This window comes from Giraffa tippelskirchi, chromosome 6 (assembly GCF_054371585.1).
Source record: "Giraffa tippelskirchi isolate mGirTip1 chromosome 6, T2T-mGirTip1v1.2.pri, whole genome shotgun sequence".
Lineage (NCBI taxonomy): Eukaryota > Metazoa > Chordata > Mammalia > Artiodactyla > Giraffidae > Giraffa > Giraffa tippelskirchi.
In genome coordinates, this window is record NC_137280.1 from 75,862,373 (window position 1) to 75,883,340 (window position 20,968).

General features: G+C 56.6%; 1 protein-coding gene across 1 annotated transcript; it reads left to right on the forward strand.

Moving 5' to 3' along the window:
• The first annotated feature begins 2,143 nt into the window (after positions 1–2,143).
• Positions 2,144–20,847, forward strand: IQANK1 (IQ motif and ankyrin repeat containing 1). The gene is given in 19 exon segments (XM_081502992.1): positions 2,144–2,217; positions 2,613–2,883; positions 3,128–3,263; positions 3,597–3,686; positions 12,925–13,058; positions 13,231–13,292; positions 13,294–13,381; positions 13,449–13,630; positions 13,705–13,808; positions 13,811–13,842; positions 19,301–19,330; positions 19,332–19,450; positions 19,508–19,562; positions 19,675–19,764; positions 19,935–20,043; positions 20,134–20,227; positions 20,300–20,434; positions 20,521–20,685; positions 20,687–20,847. Coding segments are annotated over 19 exon segments (2,097 nt in total). The 3' UTR covers positions 20,814–20,847.
• The last annotated feature ends 121 nt before the right edge of the window (positions 20,848–20,968 follow it).

Consider the following 20,968-nt stretch of genomic DNA (forward strand, 5'->3'; position numbering starts at 1 on the left):
GACATCAATCCTGGGGTAAGGATGGGTGAGCCAGGCTGAGGGGGTAGGGACGTGATGGCAAAGGGGACAAGCTGTGGCCAGATGTTCTTGCCAAGCATTCCCACCCAAGCTACTGGGCACGCACATGCCAAGAACCAGGGGCAGGCGGGCGGGCAAGGAAGCCGGCAGAGTGATCCTGTATTCCCCAGTTCGGCACCTGCTGTCTGTTCCCGCAGGTCCGTGTGATGCGGTCCCCACTACTTCTGTCACTCTGAGCACACCCTCCTGACCTTCCCCCAGGAGGATGAGCAGTAAGAAGTGAGGACCCAGAGCTGTGCCAGGGAAGTCCTTCCCCAGAGCCAAGCCATGGGCCCCTGCCGGTGAGTGTGACTCCTCTGGCCTCCAGCCCGGCTCAGACTCTGACTTGTGACACCTCTATGCAGCTGCCCAGGAAGACCTTTCCCTGAGAGGAGACAGAGCTCAGATGTCCCTCTAGACTCTGACCCTGGGACTGTACCCCTGGGGTTGGGGTCCCGAGGATAGTGTTCAGAGCGTAACTTTAGGACACATGGAGACAGGCAGCAGGCCTGTGGGGACTGAATGTAGGTTCTGAAACAGCAGGGCTTGAACCCACTTTGGGGCCTCTCAGACAGCCCGCGGTCCCCTCTGACCCACCGAGGCCATGCTGTGCTTTTCCTTATCTGGTGCTCCTTCAGGCCACGCTCTCTTTAGCCACCTCCAGGCCGAAAGGTGAGAGCTTGCCCTAGGCTCAGTCCCACCATGGGCTAGGAAGTGCATCTCCTCCCATGTCCACCCTGACCCGCGGTCGCTCTTCTCTGAGTCCCATTTCTCCTCTGTCACAGCACTCATCTGAGTTCTTTGCTAGGCTGCCAACACCTTCTAGGCTGTGGCTAGGGGTCCTCCCAGTGTGCAGGCCTGTACTGGGGTCTGTGCTTCGTAGGGGAGCCCCTCACCCTGTTCCCTGGCTGCAGCCCCCCTGCTTGAGTGGGCCTGGACCCCAGAGGCCTCCCAGATCACCAGACCTGGCGGGATGGTGGCGCCCACTCTTTCACGCCAAGCTGGGTTAGACCCTAGCTCCCCAAAATAGCCCCAGCCGTGTCTGAGGCAGCAGCGCTCTTGGAATGAGGATGACGGCTCAGGTGGCTTCCGCCATCTCATCTCAAGCCCTGGGAACAGGCTCTGCAATAAACAGGAGACTGGGCAGGCGGCCAGGAAGCTGTGTTGGGCGGGGGAGGGTATGATGGTCCTGCCTGCTGACTGTCCACCTGGGCTCAGGACCTGGCCCTCACTCCACACGTCCCAAACACTGTGCTGGACAGTTCCTACCCTGGCCCACCTGGTCAGGATGCCTGGGTCCTCTGCGAGACACCTCTGCCTCAGTTTGCCTGAACAGCCCCCTCCTGGGCTCCCTCTGCCTCCTAGCGTCAGGCCAGCCCAAGAGGGCTTCCTGTCGAGTGGTCCTTGCAGTGCCCCGTGCGGTGGGCACCATCCTCACTTTGGGCCACAGATATGCCTCGCGTTGTTGCCACCGTCACCACACCCCCAGGATGGTCAGCCGCCTCCACCCCGGTCCCCTTCAGGCCTTACCGGGTCTTGGGTCTGCAGCGCCTCAAGGCCCTCACTGCGGAGCTGCTCCAAGGCCAGGGCTAGCTCCAGCCCCTCCACGTGCACCCAGGCCTGCTGCTCCTGGAGCTGCTGCAGCCACAGCTGCTCCTCCTGCCACAGCCACATGTGCAGCTGGGCCTGCCGACGCCGGTCCTCCAGCAGCAGCTGCTCCTGGGCCAGGCATAGCTCGACCTCGTGGAGCCTCAGCAGCTCTGGGCCCAGGCCTGGCGCCAGGCCGCCCACCCCGTAGCCCTCCATGTCCGCAGCGGGCACCAGCACCAGCTCGGACCCCACGGCCGCAGCCTGCTCCGGCCTCTTGGCTCCCTGTGGCCGCTCTGGTCTGGCCACCTTGGGGCGCCCCTGGGGAGCCAGCTTGCTGCCGGTCACGTGCCCCGCAGGGGCCACCCCCGCCTCATCCCCCAGGCACCCTGGGGCGGGGGGTGGGGGCCTGACCTCAAGGCCCTGCTGCCCCGTGGCCTTCTGTGCCCTGCCCGCCCTCCTGGGTCGGGGTTTGCGAGCTCGACTTCGTTTGCCAGACATGACCCCTATCTGGCGCCTGTTTTACCAGGTGTCTGCTCCTCGGGGCCCCGGCTCATCGGCTGGCCGGCCTCGGTCAGGCGGGCCCAGGGGTCTCCCCTGGGAGGCCACAGTGGGCCCTCTGCTCCTGCGACCCCTCGTGTCTGCCCTTCCCCTGGGCTGGCACCCCCGGCACTGAGGCTCTGGCCCGGGCTCTGTCTGTGGGCCTCACAGCCCCACTCTGCGGGCTGGGCCACGCCGGGGAGTTTATAGGGACTTGGCGGCGCGGCGGCTCACCCTGCCCGAAGCTGACTAACGCGCTGACACGGCGCAAGGCTCTTGGGGCACAGGCCTCTTCGGCCAGACTGGGAGGGAGACGGAGAAACCAGAGGAGGCAACTCGGCAGCCAGACTGCGGGCTGTGTGTCGGGACGCGTCTGGTCCTGCCCTAGGCGGGCACCGGTGCCCCCCCACGCCCCTGTCCTCCCCTAGTCCCGGGAAACTCCAGCTGCAGCCCACAGGGCTGGGAGCCGCGTCCCCGGCCGTGCCAACCATCCATGCAGGGTGCTCACTGGTTACAGACCACTCTAACTCAACTTCCGCAGGAGCCCCTGGCCCCAGCGCCCAGCCAGCATGCCTGGAGGAGCCCACCTGGCAGGCGGGGGCGCTGCCGGGGGCTTTCTGTGCAGTTGATGGACCCACTGCCCCCTCCATGCGAGACTCCCGCTGGGGGGGGGGCGGGGGCTGGTGGAAGAGGCTGGACGTTGGAAGCCTAGATGGCATTTAGTGGACTGACATGGGGCAGTAAGGAAGAGCCCTGCCTGCCCTGAGCTGGGGCAGGACTCGTGAGGACGTCCTGATTGGGGGTCCGGCGGTTCTGCCTTTGGATCCCTGGGGACGGCTGTGGGGGAGGTGCACAGGGCCAGCCTGCCTGGCGGCGTCCCCCCCACCCCCGCTTCCTGGTGGGAGGGGGCCCCACGCATGGCTCCTCCCCGTCATTTCCCCAGCCCGGGGCCGCTGACTCACGCCCACGCCCAGGGCCCCATCCCAGCCGGCACTGTCACACTGGCTGGACTGGTTTGCCCGGCCCAACCCCGCCGGCTGTACCCCTCCCGCTCAGCCCTTGCCCCAGAGGCCTCGCAAGTAGGTAGACGGAGGCACAGAGCGGGAGTAGCGTCGGGGCACGGGAAGTGGCAGCGGGCGGGGACAGCGTTAGGGGTGGGGTAGGGTGGGCGGCGAGTCCTGCGGCGGCCTCGCTACACCTGGGCTCCCGGCCTGGAGCTCGGCCCACGTGCGGGCGGGCCTGCTCGCCGGCGCCCCCTTGCGGCCGCGGCCCGGCCCTGGTTGCCTCCGAGGAGGCTGCAGGCGGCCGGAGCTGCCCAGCGGGGACGCGGCCGCCCTTCCGGGGTCGAGCTCGTCCCCACCTCCCCCACACTGACCGCCCCCCTCCCCCCCACTGACCGTCCCCTCTCGCAGGGACGCCCGGAGAGAGCCGCCAGCCGCAGAGGGAGACCGGCCCGCTGGCGACGGGGCGCGCGCCCCTCGAGCGCCTGGAGGCCCCTGCAGGTGAGAACCCACGCGCCCCGGTGCGCTCTCGAGCCGGGGGCCGGACACCGCGCCATGCCCGTGTGTGCACGCCCCGCGAACGCGTGTGCTGGGGCGGGCCTGCGGGGCGGCTTCGCGGGGCCCCTCTCCCATACGCCCGCAGCTCCAGCCGGACCCCCTCCACCCTGGCGGAGCCAGCCTCGGGCCGTTGGGCGTGCCCGGGATCGGGGTGGGCGCCCTCAGTCCCAGGCCTCGTCTTCTCAGCGTGCTCAGCCTCCGTTGTGGTCTCTTGGCAGCGGCCTCCAGAGCAGAATCTCTAGGCAAAGTTTCCTCCTGCGGCCCAGACCCGCATTCAGGTGCACCCGCCCCCCGGGTGTCGTCAAGCTCTGCGGCACTTCCAAACTCCACACCGTTGAGGCCCTCGCCTCGCGTGTCTGGCGTCTGCTCCCTGGCGAGCCTTTTGTCCACGCTGCTGCCCGTGGATGGCTCCGTACCCCGCCCCCTGCGACTGACTCTGGCTCTGAACTGCCCCCTCCATTCCCCTCCATGTCGTGGCCACCAGCAGCCAGTCTCTCATGCAAGTGTGGTCCTCCCGGGGTGGCTCTGGCCTCACCCCCAGAAAAACTCCCAGCACTGCCAGTCACCTTGGTTTCCCTCCTAGCCCCAACAGGGCCAGGGTGAGGAGCCTGACCTTGTCCTGAGGACAGGGCCAGACCCCAGAAGGCTTGCAGAGTCCTGACTGTCGATTTTATAGAAGCTTTAATGCCCGGTGTATGTATTGGAAGGATCTCCAGTAGCAGGAGATTGGGGCTTAGAAAGCGGCAGAAATGAGAAGAAGTGGAGGACAAGGCCGGGCCGGGCCCCAGAGAGTCCTGTCTGGGTGTAGAGGCTGACGCCACTGCTGTCCTTGCCACTCCGCCAAGGACTGTCCCCAGTTGTTTGCATCTTGCTGTCACTTTCTCAAGATCCAGGCACCTGGTGAGAAGTCCAGTCTGCCCTTAGGTCTTGCTCCCGTTGTCAGGCACAGGAGGGACGGGTGTCTGCTCCCTCCTTGTGGGTTTCTTTAGTGGGAAGTGGGCTCCTACTGAATTTTCCAGAACAGAAATCAGCCTTACAAGGTCAGGGTCTCGAGCCTTCAACAGGTCGGTCCACTCTTGTCTGAGTCTGCACTCTGTGGACCTGGAGTAACACAAGACCTGCTGTTGCTTCACCTCTTTCTGCTGGAGGCAGGTCCCCCACTCACACAGGGCGGGTGCCAGAACCATACATGGGTTACTGGTCTGCAGGAGCGGCATCTCAGAGGGCAGGCGCAACTGCAGAGCCTAGACTTCAGCCTGGACAACAGGGTCCCCTCACAGTGGAGGTGTCACGCAGGACTGCTCTGCTCAGGGCTGGGCAGCCAGAAGTGCATGCACCCCCAACCCCCACCTTCTCCTGCGGCTGTGCTCACGTGTCTGGGAGCCTCGGCTCCCTGCAGTGGGCACCCTTCCAGCGTGTTCACACTCTGGTCTGTTCCAAGAAGCCCTCCCCCCCGAGAGAGGGTCTGGCCTCCTGTCACCACCCACGTTTCTGACAATCTGTCCAAATTGTCAGCTTGAGTGCACAAGTCGATGTCATGATGGTTATTCGGCAGGTCAGGAGCCGGTCTAGACTGGCCTTGATGAGAGGGACTCATGTGGCCAGTTGACCCGCACACCTTCCCCAGGCCTGCCCGCCATCGTCGTTCCAGACTTGTTCACTTCAGGCTCCCGATGCACTGGCCACGCCCTTCCCGTTGTCCCGGCATTGTCTACCTGCACACCGCAGGCCACTCTCCCCACCATCAACCGGGTGCCCCTGGGAGATTCTCTCTTTTGCTGGGACCTCCCGAGAGGAGCTGTGAGGCAGCAGCGGGCAGTCTAGGGGCACCTACGTGCAGATTGAGCTCTGTGGATGGAGCCAGAGTCCCCTCTCCACCTCCAGGAGCACTGTTGTGTGGCAGAAAGGGGTGCGTCGGGATGTGTTCCTTTCTGTCGTGAAGGACCGCTGTGTGTGCCCAGCACTGCAAGTCCTGGAGCTAGGACCCTGGCTCGGGGTGGAGACTCAGGCTGCTTGTCCTCTGGAGCCCTGGCTGGACTCCAGGCTCCACCAGGGCCCTCCTCATCCCACAGCTGTTCTCCGGATCCAGAACCATGTTCCCAGGGGAGGCACAGCCTTGCTCTGGAGCCTGAAGTCTGTTCTGCGGCCCTCCCACTGAGTCCCACCCAGCCTCCTCCTCCTCACAAGTATATACCTTCAGCTTGTCAGGCCTGCCGGCCAGCCAGCCTGGCAGCACACGGCTCCACCAGAACCCCTGGGCTTGACTGTTAGCCTCCTGGGCCTCTCAGGACACGGGTGGGATGCTATTCCCAGATATGGCACGTGCTGCACTGAAGTCCTGAGAGGTCTGCCAAGCTCTGGGCCTCTTTCCTGATGGAAGGAGGTCCGAGCCATAACAACTTACCTCTTACCTGTAAGGCATCCTGGCACGTCCCAGATCTGCAGACTCTAAAGTCTTCATTAGTGGGGTTTAGTCTCCCACCCTCTGGACCTGCCTGGATCCGTGAGTTGTCGGGATGACGTGGGTTTCTGTGCTAGTTCCCTGTAGCTGCTGTAACAACAGTTAATGCACGTTTAGTGTCTCAGCACAAATTTACTGTCTTGCAGTTCTGTGAGTGAGAAGGCCAACCTGGGCCTCAGTGGACTAAAATCAAGGTGCTTCCTGCAGGCTCTAGAGGAGCCTGAGCTCGTCCTCTTGAGCTCCTGCAGGGGCCCACATCCCTTGGCTCGTGGCTGCTCCCTCCCTGTCCAGAGTCAGCAGCCTCTTCCGAAGTCCCAGTTCCTCTGCGTCTTCCCCTGCGCCTACTCCAGTGATCCCTCTTATGATCCTGGCTGGCTTCCTGTCTTCAGGTCAGCCGACAGCAGTCCCAGTTCTGCCTCCAGTCTTTACGGCCTCTTCCATGTAACACAGCATGTTCACAGACTCCCGGGAACAGGACAGGAGCGTCGTTGGGCACTGTCATCTTGCCCGCGGAGAATAACTGTGGTCCTGAGACAGGACAAAGAGGGCCTGCTGCTTGACGTGGATGGGGGGCACCACAGGCCAGGCGCCCGAGCTTCCTTCATCCATCTTCTCCCTCCATTGTTTGTTTCTTGCAGAGGCCAGACAGGTGAATTTCATGGAGATGTGATGGGCACCGCCACGCCTGTTTTTCTCAAGTCTTTGGTTTTTTTAATTTAGCCTTTATTTTTTTAGAGCAAAATTGAGGGGAAGGCACAGAGATTTCCCATAGACCCAGCCCACCACACATGCACAGCCTCTCCCGTTATCAACGTCCCCCACTCACACTGGTGACAACTGATGAACTTCACTGACACACTACAGTGTACATTAGGGTCCTCTCCCAGTGTCATGTATTCTGTGGGTCTGGACAAATGTTAATGATGCACACACCACTGTGCCACCACACGGAGGATTTTCACTGTCCTAGAACTTCCCCGTGTTCTGTCTGTTCCTCACACCCCCTTCCATCCCTCACCACCACCAGTCTTGTTATTGTCTCCATAGTTTTGCCTTTTCCAGCACGCCGATACTTGGAATCATACAGTATTACAGCCTTCTCAAATTGTTTCTTTCACTGAGGAATATTCATTTAAGTTCAGTCACTCAGTTGTGTCCCACTCCGTGGACTGCAGCACACCAGGCCTCCCTGTCCATCACCAACTCCTGGAGTTTACTCAAACTCATCTCCATTGAGTCAAGGATGCCATCCAACCATCTCATCCTCTATTGTCCCCTTCTCCTCCCGCCTTCAATCTTTCTCAGCATCAGGGTCTTTTCACATGAGTCAGTTCTTTGCATCAGGTGGCCAAAGTGTTGGAGTTTCAGCTTCAGCATCAGTCCTTCCAATGAATACTCAGGATTGGTTTCCTTTAGGATGGACTGGTTGGATCTCCTTGCTATCCAAGTGACTCTCAAGAGTCTTCTCCAACACCACAGTTGAAAAGCATCAATTCTTTGGCACTCAGCTTTCTTTATAGTCCAACTCTCACATCTATACATGACTACTGGGAAAACCATAGCTTTGACTAGACGGACTTTGTTGGCAAAGTAATGTCTCTGCTTTTTAATATGCTGTCTAGGTTGGTCATAACTTTTCTTCCAAGGAGCACGTGTCTTTTAATTTCATGGCTGCAGTCACCATCTGCAATGATTTTGCAGCCCAAGAAAATAAAGTCTCTCACTGTTTCCATTGTTTCCCCATCTATTTGTCATGAAGTGATGGGACCGGATGCCATGATCTTAGTTTTCTGAATGTTGAATTTTAAGCCAACTTTTTCTTATGCCATTCTTCATTACCTCCACCATAGTTTGGCCTCAGGTCAAGTAACAGGGAGGAAACACAGCCCCGCCCATCAACAGAAAATTGGATTAAAGATTTACTGAGCATGGCCCCGCCCATCAGAACAAGACCCAGTTTCCCCCTCAGTCAGTCTCTCCCATCAGGAAGCTTCCATAAGCCTCTCATCAGTCTGATCACATGGACCACAGCCTTGTCTAACTCAATGAAACTATGAGCCATGCTGTGTAGGGCCAACCAAGACAGCCGGGTCATGGTGGAGAGTTCTGACAAAACATGGTCCACTGGAGAAGGGAATGGCAAACCACTTCAGTATTCTTGCCTTAAAAACCCCATGAACAGTATGAATATGCATGTAAGGTTCCTCCATAAATGCATATTACTGAGTGAAGGAGCCGGGGTCCTCACTCCAGGACTTGCGGTTTCAGGCACACACAGCGATTCTCAGGACAGGAAGGAACACATCTGGCTGCACTCTGCCACGCGATGGCGTTCCTGGGGTTGGGCGGGGGCTGTAGCTCTCCATCCACAGAGCTCAGTCTGCAGGGAGGCACCTCTTGTGTTTTTTTGTGTCTTGAGAGCTCACTTCCTTTTAGGGCTCCATTGTCTGGATGGACCACAATTTATTTACCCACTCACCTATTGAAGGACATCATGGTTGCATCTAGGTTTTAGCAATTATAATAAATCTGCTGTAAACATCCGCTGCAGGATTTGATGTGAGCATAAGATTTCAATTCCTTTCGGTAAATACCAGGGAGCACAGTTGTCAAATCATTAGAGTATGTTTAGTTTTATAAGAAACTGCCTAACTGTCTTCCAAAGCGGCTGCACCCCCCTGTGTTCCCACGGGCACTGAACTTGGGTTCCGCTGCTCGGCACCCTCGCCAGCGCCTGGTGTCAGAGTGTCTGCCTTCTGGCTCCTCTAATAGGCGTGCAGAGGTATCTCACTTTTACTTTGCATTTCCTGCTGACAGGTGATGTGGAGTATCTTTCATATGCTTTCTGTGCCAACAGTGTAGGTTCTTTGGTGAGGTGTCTGTTCAGCTCTTTGGCCTATTTTAAAAGCAGGTTGTTTTCTTACCCTTGCATTTTAAGAATTCTTTGTATATTTCAGATTACAGTCCTTTATCAGATGTGTCTTTTGCAAACGTTTCTCCCAGACTGTGTTTAGTAGAGAAGAAAATTTTCATTTTAATGAAGTCCAGTTTATCAGTTGTTTCATTAATTGTGCTTCTGGTGTTGTACCTAAAAAGTCGTTGCCAAGTGCAAGGTCGTCTGGGTTTTCTCCTCTGTTACCCTCTAGAAATTAGTTTTGTGGGTTTTTTCGTTTGTTTGGTTTGATTGTGAGATATGTGGGATCTCAGTACCCCAACCCGGGATTGAACCTGGGCTGCGCCAGTGAGAGCCCAGAATCCTAACCACTGGGCCACCAGGGAATGCACCAGTTTTGTTTCACATTCAGGTCTCTGATCCATCTTGAGTTAATTTCCATGAAGGGTGTAAGATCCGTGTCTAGATTCACTTTCTTGCGTGTGGACGTCCAGGTGTTCCAGCAACATCTGTTAAGAGACCATCTTGGCTCCACTGCATTGCCTTTGCCCCTTTGTCAAAGGTCAGCTGATGATATTTATAGGGGTCCCTCACGTCTTTGGTGCTGGTATTAGTCTCTTCAGTTCCTCCAGGAAATTGCTCTATCTTGTTCACAGTCCTGGTGGGAAGGGGGAGTTTCCCAGGCTCCCCTCTGGCTCTTGCTACCGTAACAGCTCTGCTGGTCAAGGAGCCACTGTGAGCATTCTGCCAGCAGCCAAGTGTCCCTGTCCCAGCTGGACTAGGGAATGGACTGGGGCCACAGTGCCGCCTGTCCCTTGGCCTCCGCTCCAAAAACAGGACCATGATGATGTTGCAATGCGCCTCCCCACCCCAGGCAGCACTGTCAGTTCAGATATCATGTCTACAGGCCTCAAAAAGCCTCTATTCCTGTTTCCCTAGGGCACCGTTGACCCTGGCAGAGGCCACCAACTCCTCCGGGGCAGGCAGGGGAATGCCAGCCTGGGGAGAGCACATGGAGAGGCTTTGCAGGGCTTCTGGCATCCTGTCACAACAGCTGTCTTTGACCTTGACTTTTGTCTGGAAACTGTGTGAGAGACTGGTAGCTGATGTCAGATTTCCGGTGGACTGACGGGAGCCTGCCCTGCATCTTGCCCTGGGGTCTCTGCGTCCTGATTGCCCCCTTGACTGCCGCCTATGGCGATAGCATCCTGGCCCCACAGCTCACTGCTTCTGCTCAGCCTCTTCGGTTCTGGACGCCCATCTTCCACTGACCTGAGGACAGCCCACTGGCCTCCCAGCACCAGCGCAGCCGGCGGAGGGTGAGCTCACGGGTGCTTCTCACTGTTTGATGAAGGGCTGTCCTCTGAACTCTCCCAGGGGGCTTCCCAGGGGGAGGCTTAAACAAACAAACGTTGTTGGGCTGCCGTGGGCCTCTTCGCAGAGCCCACTGCACATCCCTGCTCCATCTGCTCAGCCCCTGACGCTCCTTACTGGGCTGGGTGCAGCAAAGGGGGCTTCGGGCGAGGGTCATCGTGGTCCAGAAAGACCGCTCTGCGCGGGCAAGGCGGAAGGAGGCGTCCTGGCGCGCGGGGCCGGCTGCGGGAGCCGGTAGGTGTGGCCGCTGCCGGGCAGCGCCAGAGCAGAGGGCCGTCGAACAGGCGGGCAGCCCTGCGCTGCCGCCACCGCCTCCGGCCTCTGGAGCCCCCTCCCGTGCCCCCTACTAGCGGGATAAACGGAGCTGCTGCGGGGCCGGACCACTGGGCGCCGGCGCGAGGGCGGGCTCAGAGCTGCCCGGAGCCGCCCTGCGCCCAGGCCCCGGGCTGCGGCCTCCGCACACGCCCCCTGCACGCGTGTGAGCTCCGTCCGCGCAGTGCGGGAGGCCATCCATTCTGCCTGCCGGCAGGTCCTTCGGCTGTGGGAGCGGCCGTGTCTCGGCTCGTGGTCTCTGTGAGTCAGAAATCCAGGCACAGCTCGGCCAGTGTCTCCTGGGTGTGATAAGCCCCACTTTGACCAGTGGACACGGCAGTGTTTGGGGGCCCTGGGAACTGGTTCAGAACCAGAGCTTAGTCCCCAGCGTGTGCCTGTTGCCCTTCCTCCAGGGCCTGGTTACCCTAGTCATTGTATCCGGGCCTCTGGGAGGCAGGGAGGCAGATCTGTACACACTGAGGTGGGTTTGGGGCCGCCTCCTAAAGGGACGCAGGCTTCCGTTTACCGCAGGTTGCACATTTGGTTCACGGTGATTCCTGCGCTTCTCACTCAGGTTGCCAGCATCTCATGTCTGTCCCAGGCTAGAGAGCTGGGTGCCAGGTCAGGGACAGAAACACGGCCAAGTAGACTGCTTGCTTGTGTCGCCTAGGGTCCGTTTCCTGGCACCTTCTGGGACCTGTCAGAGTGCAGTCAGGAATAATAATTTTTTTTTTTAGTTTTTAAATTTTATTTTAAAAATATTTATTTATTTGGCTGCGCTCATTTACTGACTTCTACATTTGATGTCACTATAAAATGTCCCAGGAGAGCGCAGTTGGATTTATTTCCTACTTGGTTTTCCTTAAGGGCCAGCAACTTAAGTAGGACGTATTTGATGCCAGCTGTTCTGCTCCCTAGTGTATTCTCTGTCCCTTTTGTCTTAAGATTCATTTCAGAAATTTTTGTGTGTTTTATCTCTAAGCACTTGCCTCATCACTAGACTCCGCATTCCAGAGACGCTGATTCACTGTCCTCACCTCTGTGCTCCACTCTGCACCACACTGGCTGTGTTTCCGGCAGCTCTCGCTGTAGTGGTTGGCCTGCAGCACTGAGAACTGTCTTCCATCTTTTCTGTGATGACTATTATTTGTCTCCTCTTTCTGCTTTTTTCCTCTTGTCTTTGATCCCTTGCATTTCTGTTTTTATTAAGTTCCTCCCTGGCTTGCGGTGCATTTGGAGAGTGGGCTCTTCTGCTTGTTTTCTCCCAGTCTTCTGAATGCCGCATCATCTGATGGCAGGTGGGCACCTTCTCCCTGCCCTTTCTTTCATGCTGAGCTTGGCAGCTGGGTCTGGCACTCCTCTGCTCTGAGTCTCAGTTACAAGAACACAGGTGGAGCAGTTACTCTCAGGACTCACCGGTTCTATTACTGGACTGTTGCAAAGCCCTTGGGGTGTGACTGCCACCACCCCATTTAGAGAAAGGGACCTTGAGGCGCAGAGAGGTTAGGCGGTCACACATCACAGGGGCAGAGAGTGGCAGGTGGGTGTGAATGCCTCTTCTAGTTTGAGCACCAGGACCCTCCGCTGTGACCAAGTGTGCCGCTGCGCTCCAGGCTGAGTGCAGGGCCAACGGATCACAGCTCCCAGGGGCTCCCTCTTCCGAGCTCCAGTGTGATTGTGGCTGAGATCACCCACTTCAGCCCTGTCGGCCCTGGCTCTGGGTGTGGATGCTTGAATTCGGAAGGGGTCCTTCTGGCTTTTAGAGGAAGAGGGTCTTTGAGGATCAACAGTGGCTTCTCAGTCTTGCTTGGGTTTCCCACCACCATCTCCACACATCTTCCCAAGCTGGGGGCTCAGAGGGTGTGCAGGGTTGCAGCTGTGTCTGGGGTGGGGAAGGGCAGGCTTTGTGCCAGAGATCTGATGCAGACTTATTTGGTCTCTGCTGCTGGATTACTCTCGTTTGGTCTTGTTTGTGGATTTTAGAACATTTTTGATCCTTTGGTCCGGGAGGGAGGGAGTGCGCCTGCTCCATTCGCCTTGTTAACCTGGAGCTCTGGCACACCTGGTGTTGGCCCCACAGCCGCGAGGATCACAGTGTAGAGGAGAATCCTGGGATCCATAAGCCCTCTCCCCACTAGCAGGGCCAACCGTGGAGGACCAAGCAGCCACCATCATCCAGTGTGCCTTCTGGAAACTCTTGGCGAGAAAGGAGCTGGCCCGCCGTCAGCAGGAGCACCAGGACTACCAGGAGCTGATGGAGAAGCTGCAAAGGGAGGTGAGATCTGGTGGGGCTGAGGGCGGGGACACAGGGCCGGGGGCGGGAACTGTAGGGCTAGGGGCGGGGACGCAGGGCCGGGGGGCGGGAACTGTAGGGCTGGGGGCGGGGACACAGGGTCGGGGTTGGGGGTATGCAGGGCTGAGCGGTGACCGCACTGGACCGTCCACAGGCCTTCGTAGCCCAGGTTCGGCGTGAGCAGGAGGCGGCCTTGCGGCGGCAGGAAGAAGCTGCTGCGGCAGGAGGAGCGGCTGCGCGGGGCGCGCCTGCTGGAGGTGGCCTTCGACGGGAACCTGGGCGAGATCCAGGCGGTCCTGCGAGAGGTGGGCGGCGGGATGGCGGGGCGGCAGGTCCTGAGCTTGAGGCGCCGCTGACCGCCGCCTGGCGCAGGTGGACGAGCTGCTGACCCGAGAGGGCGTGGGCTGCGACGCGGTGGGGACGGTGCGGCGGCTGCAGTGGCGCTTGGCCCTGGTGGACTTTGAGGACAGCGGCGGGAACATGCCACTGTCCGAGGCGGCGGCTGGCGGGCAGTCCCTGTCCATCCAGCTGCTGGCCGAGCAGGGCCGAGCAGGGTCTCAACAGCAAGATGGGCACCGGGGCCCATGAGGGCTGGGGGCCACGCCTCACTGTGATGGGCCCTGCTCAGCCAGTGTGTACCGCAGGGCACCTTCGGCCTGACTCCACTATACCGAGCGGCCTTTGGGGGCCACCTGGAAGCCGTGAAGGTGCTTCTGAAGCTCGGAGCTGACCCCTGGGTGCAGACGACGGGAGCACCCCCGAGCAGGTGCGCAAAGGAGGGCAGAACCCCAGCGGGATGCTCGCTCCCCCTCTCCCAAAGCTGTCAGGAGCCTGGTGGCTCTCCCGGCTGGGTCCTGACCTTCCTGGACCCAGCAGGCCCTTTCCCTACGGAAGTCCTCGCCATGAGCCTTCCTGGGAACTCACCATCCAGACCACAGCTCCCGGCCTCCTCCAGCCTCCTCTGGCCAGGGTTCCGCTCTTCTCCCTGGACCCTCAGTCCACCTTAGAAGTACTGTTTCCTCGGAAGGTGGGGAAACAGCAAGGCTCCTGGGGGCAGCGCGGGGGCCCAGGGGTTGAGGGCAGCATTTGGCCTGCCCATCTGGACCCTCACTTTCAGAATTTCCCGGTTTCTGAGGAAATTGATCCCTAAGCCCCTGCCCCAGGTGCCTCGGCCTAGCAGCTCCTCCCGGGCATCTGGAAACAGCACCAGTGGGCCTTTTCCCAGGCCCTAGGCTGGGCTGGAGACCGGGGGCCTGAATTTCTCCCGGGCCCAGGAGGCCTGGTCAAATAGGTGGCCCATGACCTCTGGGAACAGCTGTGAAAACGGGTCAGCCAGTGCCACAACCTTCTTTAAGTGAGTCTGAGTTGAGTCTCAAACCCCGCCCCCCGGTCCTGCTCCAGGGTTGCCCTTTGTTCCGGAAGGCCTTCCCTCTGCTCTTCTCCGCTCTTTGATAAGCAACAGAGCAGGTTTTAAAAGACCAGCAGAGCCTTTGGCTTCAAAGTACTCCTGCTTCCAAGCCAGCCGAAGGAACAATAGTGAGACCAGGAGGATGGAAGGGCCTGGCCACAGCCTCAGGGGGGCCCACCCCTCAGATGCTCTTGTCTTGGTGGGCCTGGGGCTGAGGGCAGGAGAAGTGTGCAGGCTGAGGGGTGTTGGGGAGGACCTGGAGACCACTGGTGCCTGAGTGGGGGGCAGGGTGCAGGGGGCACTGAGAGGAGCAGTGCGCAGCTGGGCAAGGGGGAGCAGGAGCCCTCTGGCTGTGGGGGGACGGGGACAGTCTCTTTAAGAGGTGGTGCTGGAGCAATTGAATGTCCACCTGTGAAGGAATGAACCTCGACCTAAACCTTGTACCCTATAAAGAGACTAACTCAAAGTGGATTATGGATTTAAATGCAAAATGTAAACTCTAAAACGTATAGAAGAGCGCAAGAGAAAATCTTTGGGAAAGACTTCTTAGACAAAAAGCACAGTCAATCTATAAAAGAAAAACACCCCAACAAATTGAGCTTCATCAAAATATAAAACTTTTGCTCTGCTGAAGCCCCTGTTAAGTGGATGAAAAGGCAAGCCACAGAGAGGGAGTAAAACCCCTGCAGACCACACATCTGACCAAGGACTCATATTTACAATATTTAGACAACTCTCAAAACTCAATGGTAAGTCATACAATCCAGGGGCTGTATGTATGTACAGCTGTATGTATGTTCGCTTTTGCTATACACCTGAAACTAACACAACACTGTAAGTCAACGATACTCTAATAAAAATTTTAAAGAGTTCCAGAGGTGTGTAGGGTGCCTTTGGGGATCCAGGGAATACGAAGTGTCTCCTGCTTGTGAGGAAATGCCTCTAGACTGGGGACAGAGCATGTCAGGACGGAAGGAGGGAGTACCTAGCCTGTCTCCAGCAGCCTGGGCAGGAGCTGCAAGGGCAGGAGCTCTCACAGCCCTTGCAGCAACTGGGTGGGGCACTTGGGAGGACCTTGCCTCAGTAGTCAGGATAAACACTGGTCTGGTTCAGCCTCACCAATCTTAAGGCAAGACCCAAAGAATAAAAATTCCCAGGTAATTTAACTGTATGCCAAAATTCAAGAATATGTATAGAGATACAAAATATACAGCTCCTAACAAGACAAAATGCACATTATCTAGCACCAATTAAAGATTACCGGGCATACAAAGGTGCAGAAAAATATGACCATGAGAAAACTTGACCAGTCAAGACAAATGAACTGACGTGGATGTCAGAGTTAGTGTAAAAGACTTGTAAACAGCTATTGTAACTGTATTCCAGATGCTCAAAAAATTGAATAGAGACATTGAAGACATAAAAAACTTGAATTCTGGAGGTAAAAATGACAGTGTCTGGGATGAGAAACAAAAAGCTATGGATGAGATTAGTGTCAACTTAGAACAGAGGTAAAGGTTAGTGAATTCGAGGCTTACAAAATAGAAACTACTACAAGTAAAAACACTCAGAAGAGAGAGGAATTCTTCCAAATGACGAGTATCCACAAGCTGTGGGACAGTTTGTGGAGGCCTACTGTGTATGTAATTAGTCTCCAAAGGAGAGAAGAAACAGAGAAACAGATATACTTGAAGAAATAATCACCTTAAGGTTTCAAAATTTGATGAAAGGTATAAACCGTATTCCTTAAATCTCAATAAACAAGAAACAGGAAGAAAAATCAGGCTAAAGCACAATGTGATAAAATTTCTCAAGGCCAGTGATAAAGAGAAATCTTAAAAGCAGCCAGAGGAAAAAAGACATAGACAGGAAAACAAAGATAAGGTTTATGGCAGACTTCTTGTTGGAAAGAGTGGAAGTGAGGAGAGAGTGGGGCAGCATCTTTAATGGTACTGAAGAAGGAAACAAATCTTGTCAACCTTGAATGCTATACTCAGTGCAAATATCTTTCATAACTGAAGGCAAAATAAAGACATACCTTTGCAGACACACAAAAGCTGAAAGACTCAATCACCAGTGGACTCACCCTATAAGAAACATTAAAGGAAGACGTACCAATAGAAAGGATGCCAGATGGAAATATGGATCCACTGAAAAGAGTGAGGAACTCTAGAAAGGGTAACTACATAGGTAAATATATGAGATATTGCCTTATTATTTAAACTTACTGAAAAGGTACTTGGAACAAAAAATAATGGCATGTGTGATGTGGTTTTATAACACATGGAGGTACACATACTGAGAATTGCACAAATTATAGTTTGGTTCAACTGTGTGATACAAATATAAAAGTTGGCAAGGGGAAATGAAACATATACTGTGGGAGTTTCCTGTGTGTGAATGGTACATATCATTTGAAGGTAGACTGTCAATAAGTTACAGGCATATGTATGCTGGAAGCCCTAAAGCTACTACTAAACATCAGTAGAGTTATAGTGGGGAAAAAAGAGGAAAAAGAAGATAAAGAATACGTAGAACCAGTAGAAAACAATAGCAAAGGGTAATTTTAAACTCAACCATATCAATAGCTTCATTAAGTGTAGAAGATCAAAAGACCCCAATTAAAAGGCAGATTGTCTTTTGGATTAAAAAAAAAAAAATCCAACTATAGGGACTTTGATGGTGGTCCAGTGGTTGAGAATCCACCTTCCAATGCAGGGGATGCGGGTTTGATCCCTCGTTGGGGAGCCAAGATCCCACACGTGGAGGAGCAGCTCAGTGAGGCACCACAGCTGCTGAGCCCCCGCTCCAGCGCCTGTGAGCCACAGCCAGAGATGGCTGCACTGCAACAGAGGGCTCCGTGCTGGGCTAACGACCCAGTACAGCCAAGTGAGTACATGTTTCTTAAAAATTCAACTGTATTCTGCCATAAGAAACTTTAAAGACACAAATAGAAGAAAAAAGGACAGGACAAATGTGCTGGGATAACACTAAATATAAGAAAGCTGAAATGACTATATTAACAACAGAAAAAATAGACTGCAGAACAGAGAATATTACTGGGGACAAAAGAATCATTAGGACAAAGGATTCATCAAGAGGACAAAAGAATCCTGAATGTTTTTTGCAGCTACTAACAGAGCTTCAAAGTATGTGAAGCAAAAACTGAGAGAACTACAAGAACTAAATCCACAATTATAGTAGAAGATTTCAACATCCCTACCTCAGCAACTGGTGAAACAAGTAGACAGAGAAGTCAGTAATAATGTGCTGGTTCAGTCGCTAAGTCGTGTCCGACTCTTGTGACCCCATGGACTATAGCCCTCCAGGCTCCTCTGTCCACGGGACTTTCCAGGCAAGAACACTGGAGTGGGTTGCCATTTCCTTTTCCAGGGGATCTTCCGAACCCAGGAATGGAACCCAGGTGTCCTGCACTGCAGGGGGATTCTTTACCGATTGAGCCACAAGGACAGCCGATGGTAATTCTGTAGAACTGAGGGACCGTCAGCCACTAGCCATGCCTCTGTCCACCATTCCTTCATCCCTCACCTGTCCGTCTATCATCGATTTCATGTTTATCCACTCAATCCAACCTTTTTTCCCAGAAGTGGATTTACTCTTTCATCAATTCACACATTTTCTCATTAGCTTACGAGTCATTTATTAATAAACTTGCTGGTCTGGCCACTCACTTACTGTATCCATTTTACCCTTCCTACCACCTTAAGTCATCCTCATTTATTCATGTATTTAACTACTATCAATTCACATGGCTATCCATCCATCCATTCACACAGTCACTCATGCTGTTTACTTGAGAGAAGTAAATTTTGAGGGAAAAAAATTTTTTAATTCTCTTTAAAAACTTTTATTAGGCTGCAGCGGGTTGTAGCTGTGGCGTGTGGGATCCAGCTCCCTGACCAGGGGTGCACCCTGCATTGAGAGCACGGAGTCTTAGCCGCTGGGCCAGCAGGGACGGCCCATACTTGAGAGGAAATTTTGAGAAGGCAGGGACTGTGCTAGTTCACTCCACAACTGTGTTCCCAATGTCATGCATTTTGGTTGTCACATGAAAGGCACTCACAAGTTGTGTCAAATGATTGGATTCACCCTTCATCTATCCATTTGTTCAGCCAACCATCTTATCTAAGTTATTCATCCATTAAATCCCTTCATCTATTAATTTTTATGTATCAATTCATTTCACCATTCATTCAATTAACCCAAGAATCCTTCATTCTTTTATCATTTAATTCATTAACTTATTCATCTGCTCCATCTGTCCATTTCTTTCATCCTTGATTTTGCACATCTTTGAACTTTCTTTTTAAATACAAACCACATACTGAACATTGTACAAATCCAAGTTGTATGGCTCGATTAAACCCAGATTAACCTCCTGAGTCCAGAAATGAAACGTTGCCAGGCCCCTTCCTCACTCCGGAGCAGGAGCGGTGGGGCTTGGGATGGATGCGGACGAGGGCTGTGTCCTACGGATGGAGGTCTGCGGGGTGGGGGGGTGGGGGCGGCAAAGGCTGCAGCCAGGGCCCCTGCAGTGGGGGCTGGTGGGCGGGGTGTGGAGGAGGAGGAGGGCAGGTGGGGGGATGCGGAGCCTGTGTTTTTGGCAGGGAGGCCGTGGGGACCCTCCAGGGACTTGGCTTCGCGGGTGATGGTCAAGGCTCCCGGCCCCTCCCTGGCCCACTGTCAGGGCGGCCTTTCTGCCCAGGGGTGTCCTGTCTGAAGTGGGAAAATGGCAGCACCTCCCCAGGTGAGGAACAGGCGGCCCGAGCTCTTGACCAGTGGCTTCTGTCACTAGGTGGCCTCGCCGGACACGGTGGTCAGCGTGCTTGCAGTCATGGGACCTGAGCCTCACAGATGCCATGCTCCAGAACATGGAGGCCGAGCGGGAGCGCCGGGCCCAGGAGGCTGCGCGGCACAAGGAGGCAGAGGCCCAACGGTGCAGCAGGTGGGAGGCGGGGGGCTGGCCCGGGGCTGCTCTGACCACCGCCCCCCTCCACCGCAGCATGAACTTTGAAGTACAGCAGCTGGCCAAGGAGCAGCAGCAGTGTCACCAACAGGTGAGCCACCTGCCCCTAGAGGGGAGGGAGGGCGGGTGGAGAGCTGGGAGTGTGGAGGCACCCTGCGGACCCCCAACCTAGTCCGGAGGCTGGCTCGCCCCCTGCCCCCCAGCTGCAGCAGGCCTACTGTGAGCTCAACCGGAGGATCACGGAGCACAAGTGCGAGCAGAGGGGCGCGGGCCTGGCCGAGCTCACGCTGCAGGTTGGCTTCTCCCCCTTAGACCTGGGGAGCCCCACACCTGTGCTGTCAGCTTCCTGCAGCCACCTCTTGGGGCGGGGTGCCCCCTCTTCCTTAGGGGTCCCAGTGGTGCATGGCAGGCGGGTGTTGGGGTCCAGCCTTGCCCTGAGCAGAGTGTGGGCCCCCCCCTCCAGGCCATCAAGGATGCAGAGGAGCAAGTGGACAGGCTCCAGCAGGAGGCCCAGAAGGCAGAGGAGGTGCTGGCCCTGGCCAGGCTGGAGCTGCGGGAGCAGACCCAGGAGGGTGGGTGGGGCGGGGCTGGGGACTGGAGGGCCCCCTGGGGGTATCTGGGCCACCCTTCCCATCAGCCCCGCATTTACACCCCCATAGCAGAGGAAGAGGAGGCGCCCGGGCTGAAGTGCCAGGTCAGCGAGCTCCACGACGTGCTGATGAAGGACGTGGGTGACTGCATCCGCACAGACAGCCGGTCAGTGGTCTCAGCCGGCCAGGGGCGGGTGAGGGTTCTAGCAGATGGCAGTAACCTCGAGGCTGCCCCCAGGTGGCCTCTTGTCATTGACCCTTCAGGCCAGTCGGCCACCTTCCTGCGCTACCAGGGCACCAACTACGTGGATGCCATGAATCCTGACCACTTGCAGTCAGAGAGGATCCGGCTGGCGCTGCTGGGGGCACTCAGGTGAGGTGGGCGGAGGGCGGGCACCCGGACGCCACGCCCACTCCCACCCCGTCCCTCACTGCCCATGGCCCGCACCGGCCCCGCAGGTTCGGGAAGCCACTGGTGTTTGACCTGCGCGAGGTGGATATGTTCCTGGCTGTGCAGCGGCAGCTGGAGGCGGTGCAGCCAGGCCTGGCGCAGGAGCTGCTAGGCTGCGGGCTGCTGGAGCAGGAGAGGTACCTGTCGCTGCTGCGGCCGACCGATGGGCCCCAACCAGTTCCAGGAGGCATGCCTGCAGCACTTCCGCCTCTTCTTCGTCACCAAGGTTCGGTGGCCGCCGGCTGAACAGCTGCAAGTCCTCCTGCCTGTGCGCGTGCAGCTGCTGGAGGGGGGCCTCTAGCAACCCGCCCCAATAAAGGCCCGCCCCCGGGCGACGTGTGCGCCTCCTCTGTGTGCACGCGCCACTCAGGGGAGCTGGCCTTGGGGGTGGGGAAGGTGGTTCCCCCAGCCCCCCTCCTGCTGGGGGGGCCCAGTCTGGGTGAGCCACCTGGAGTC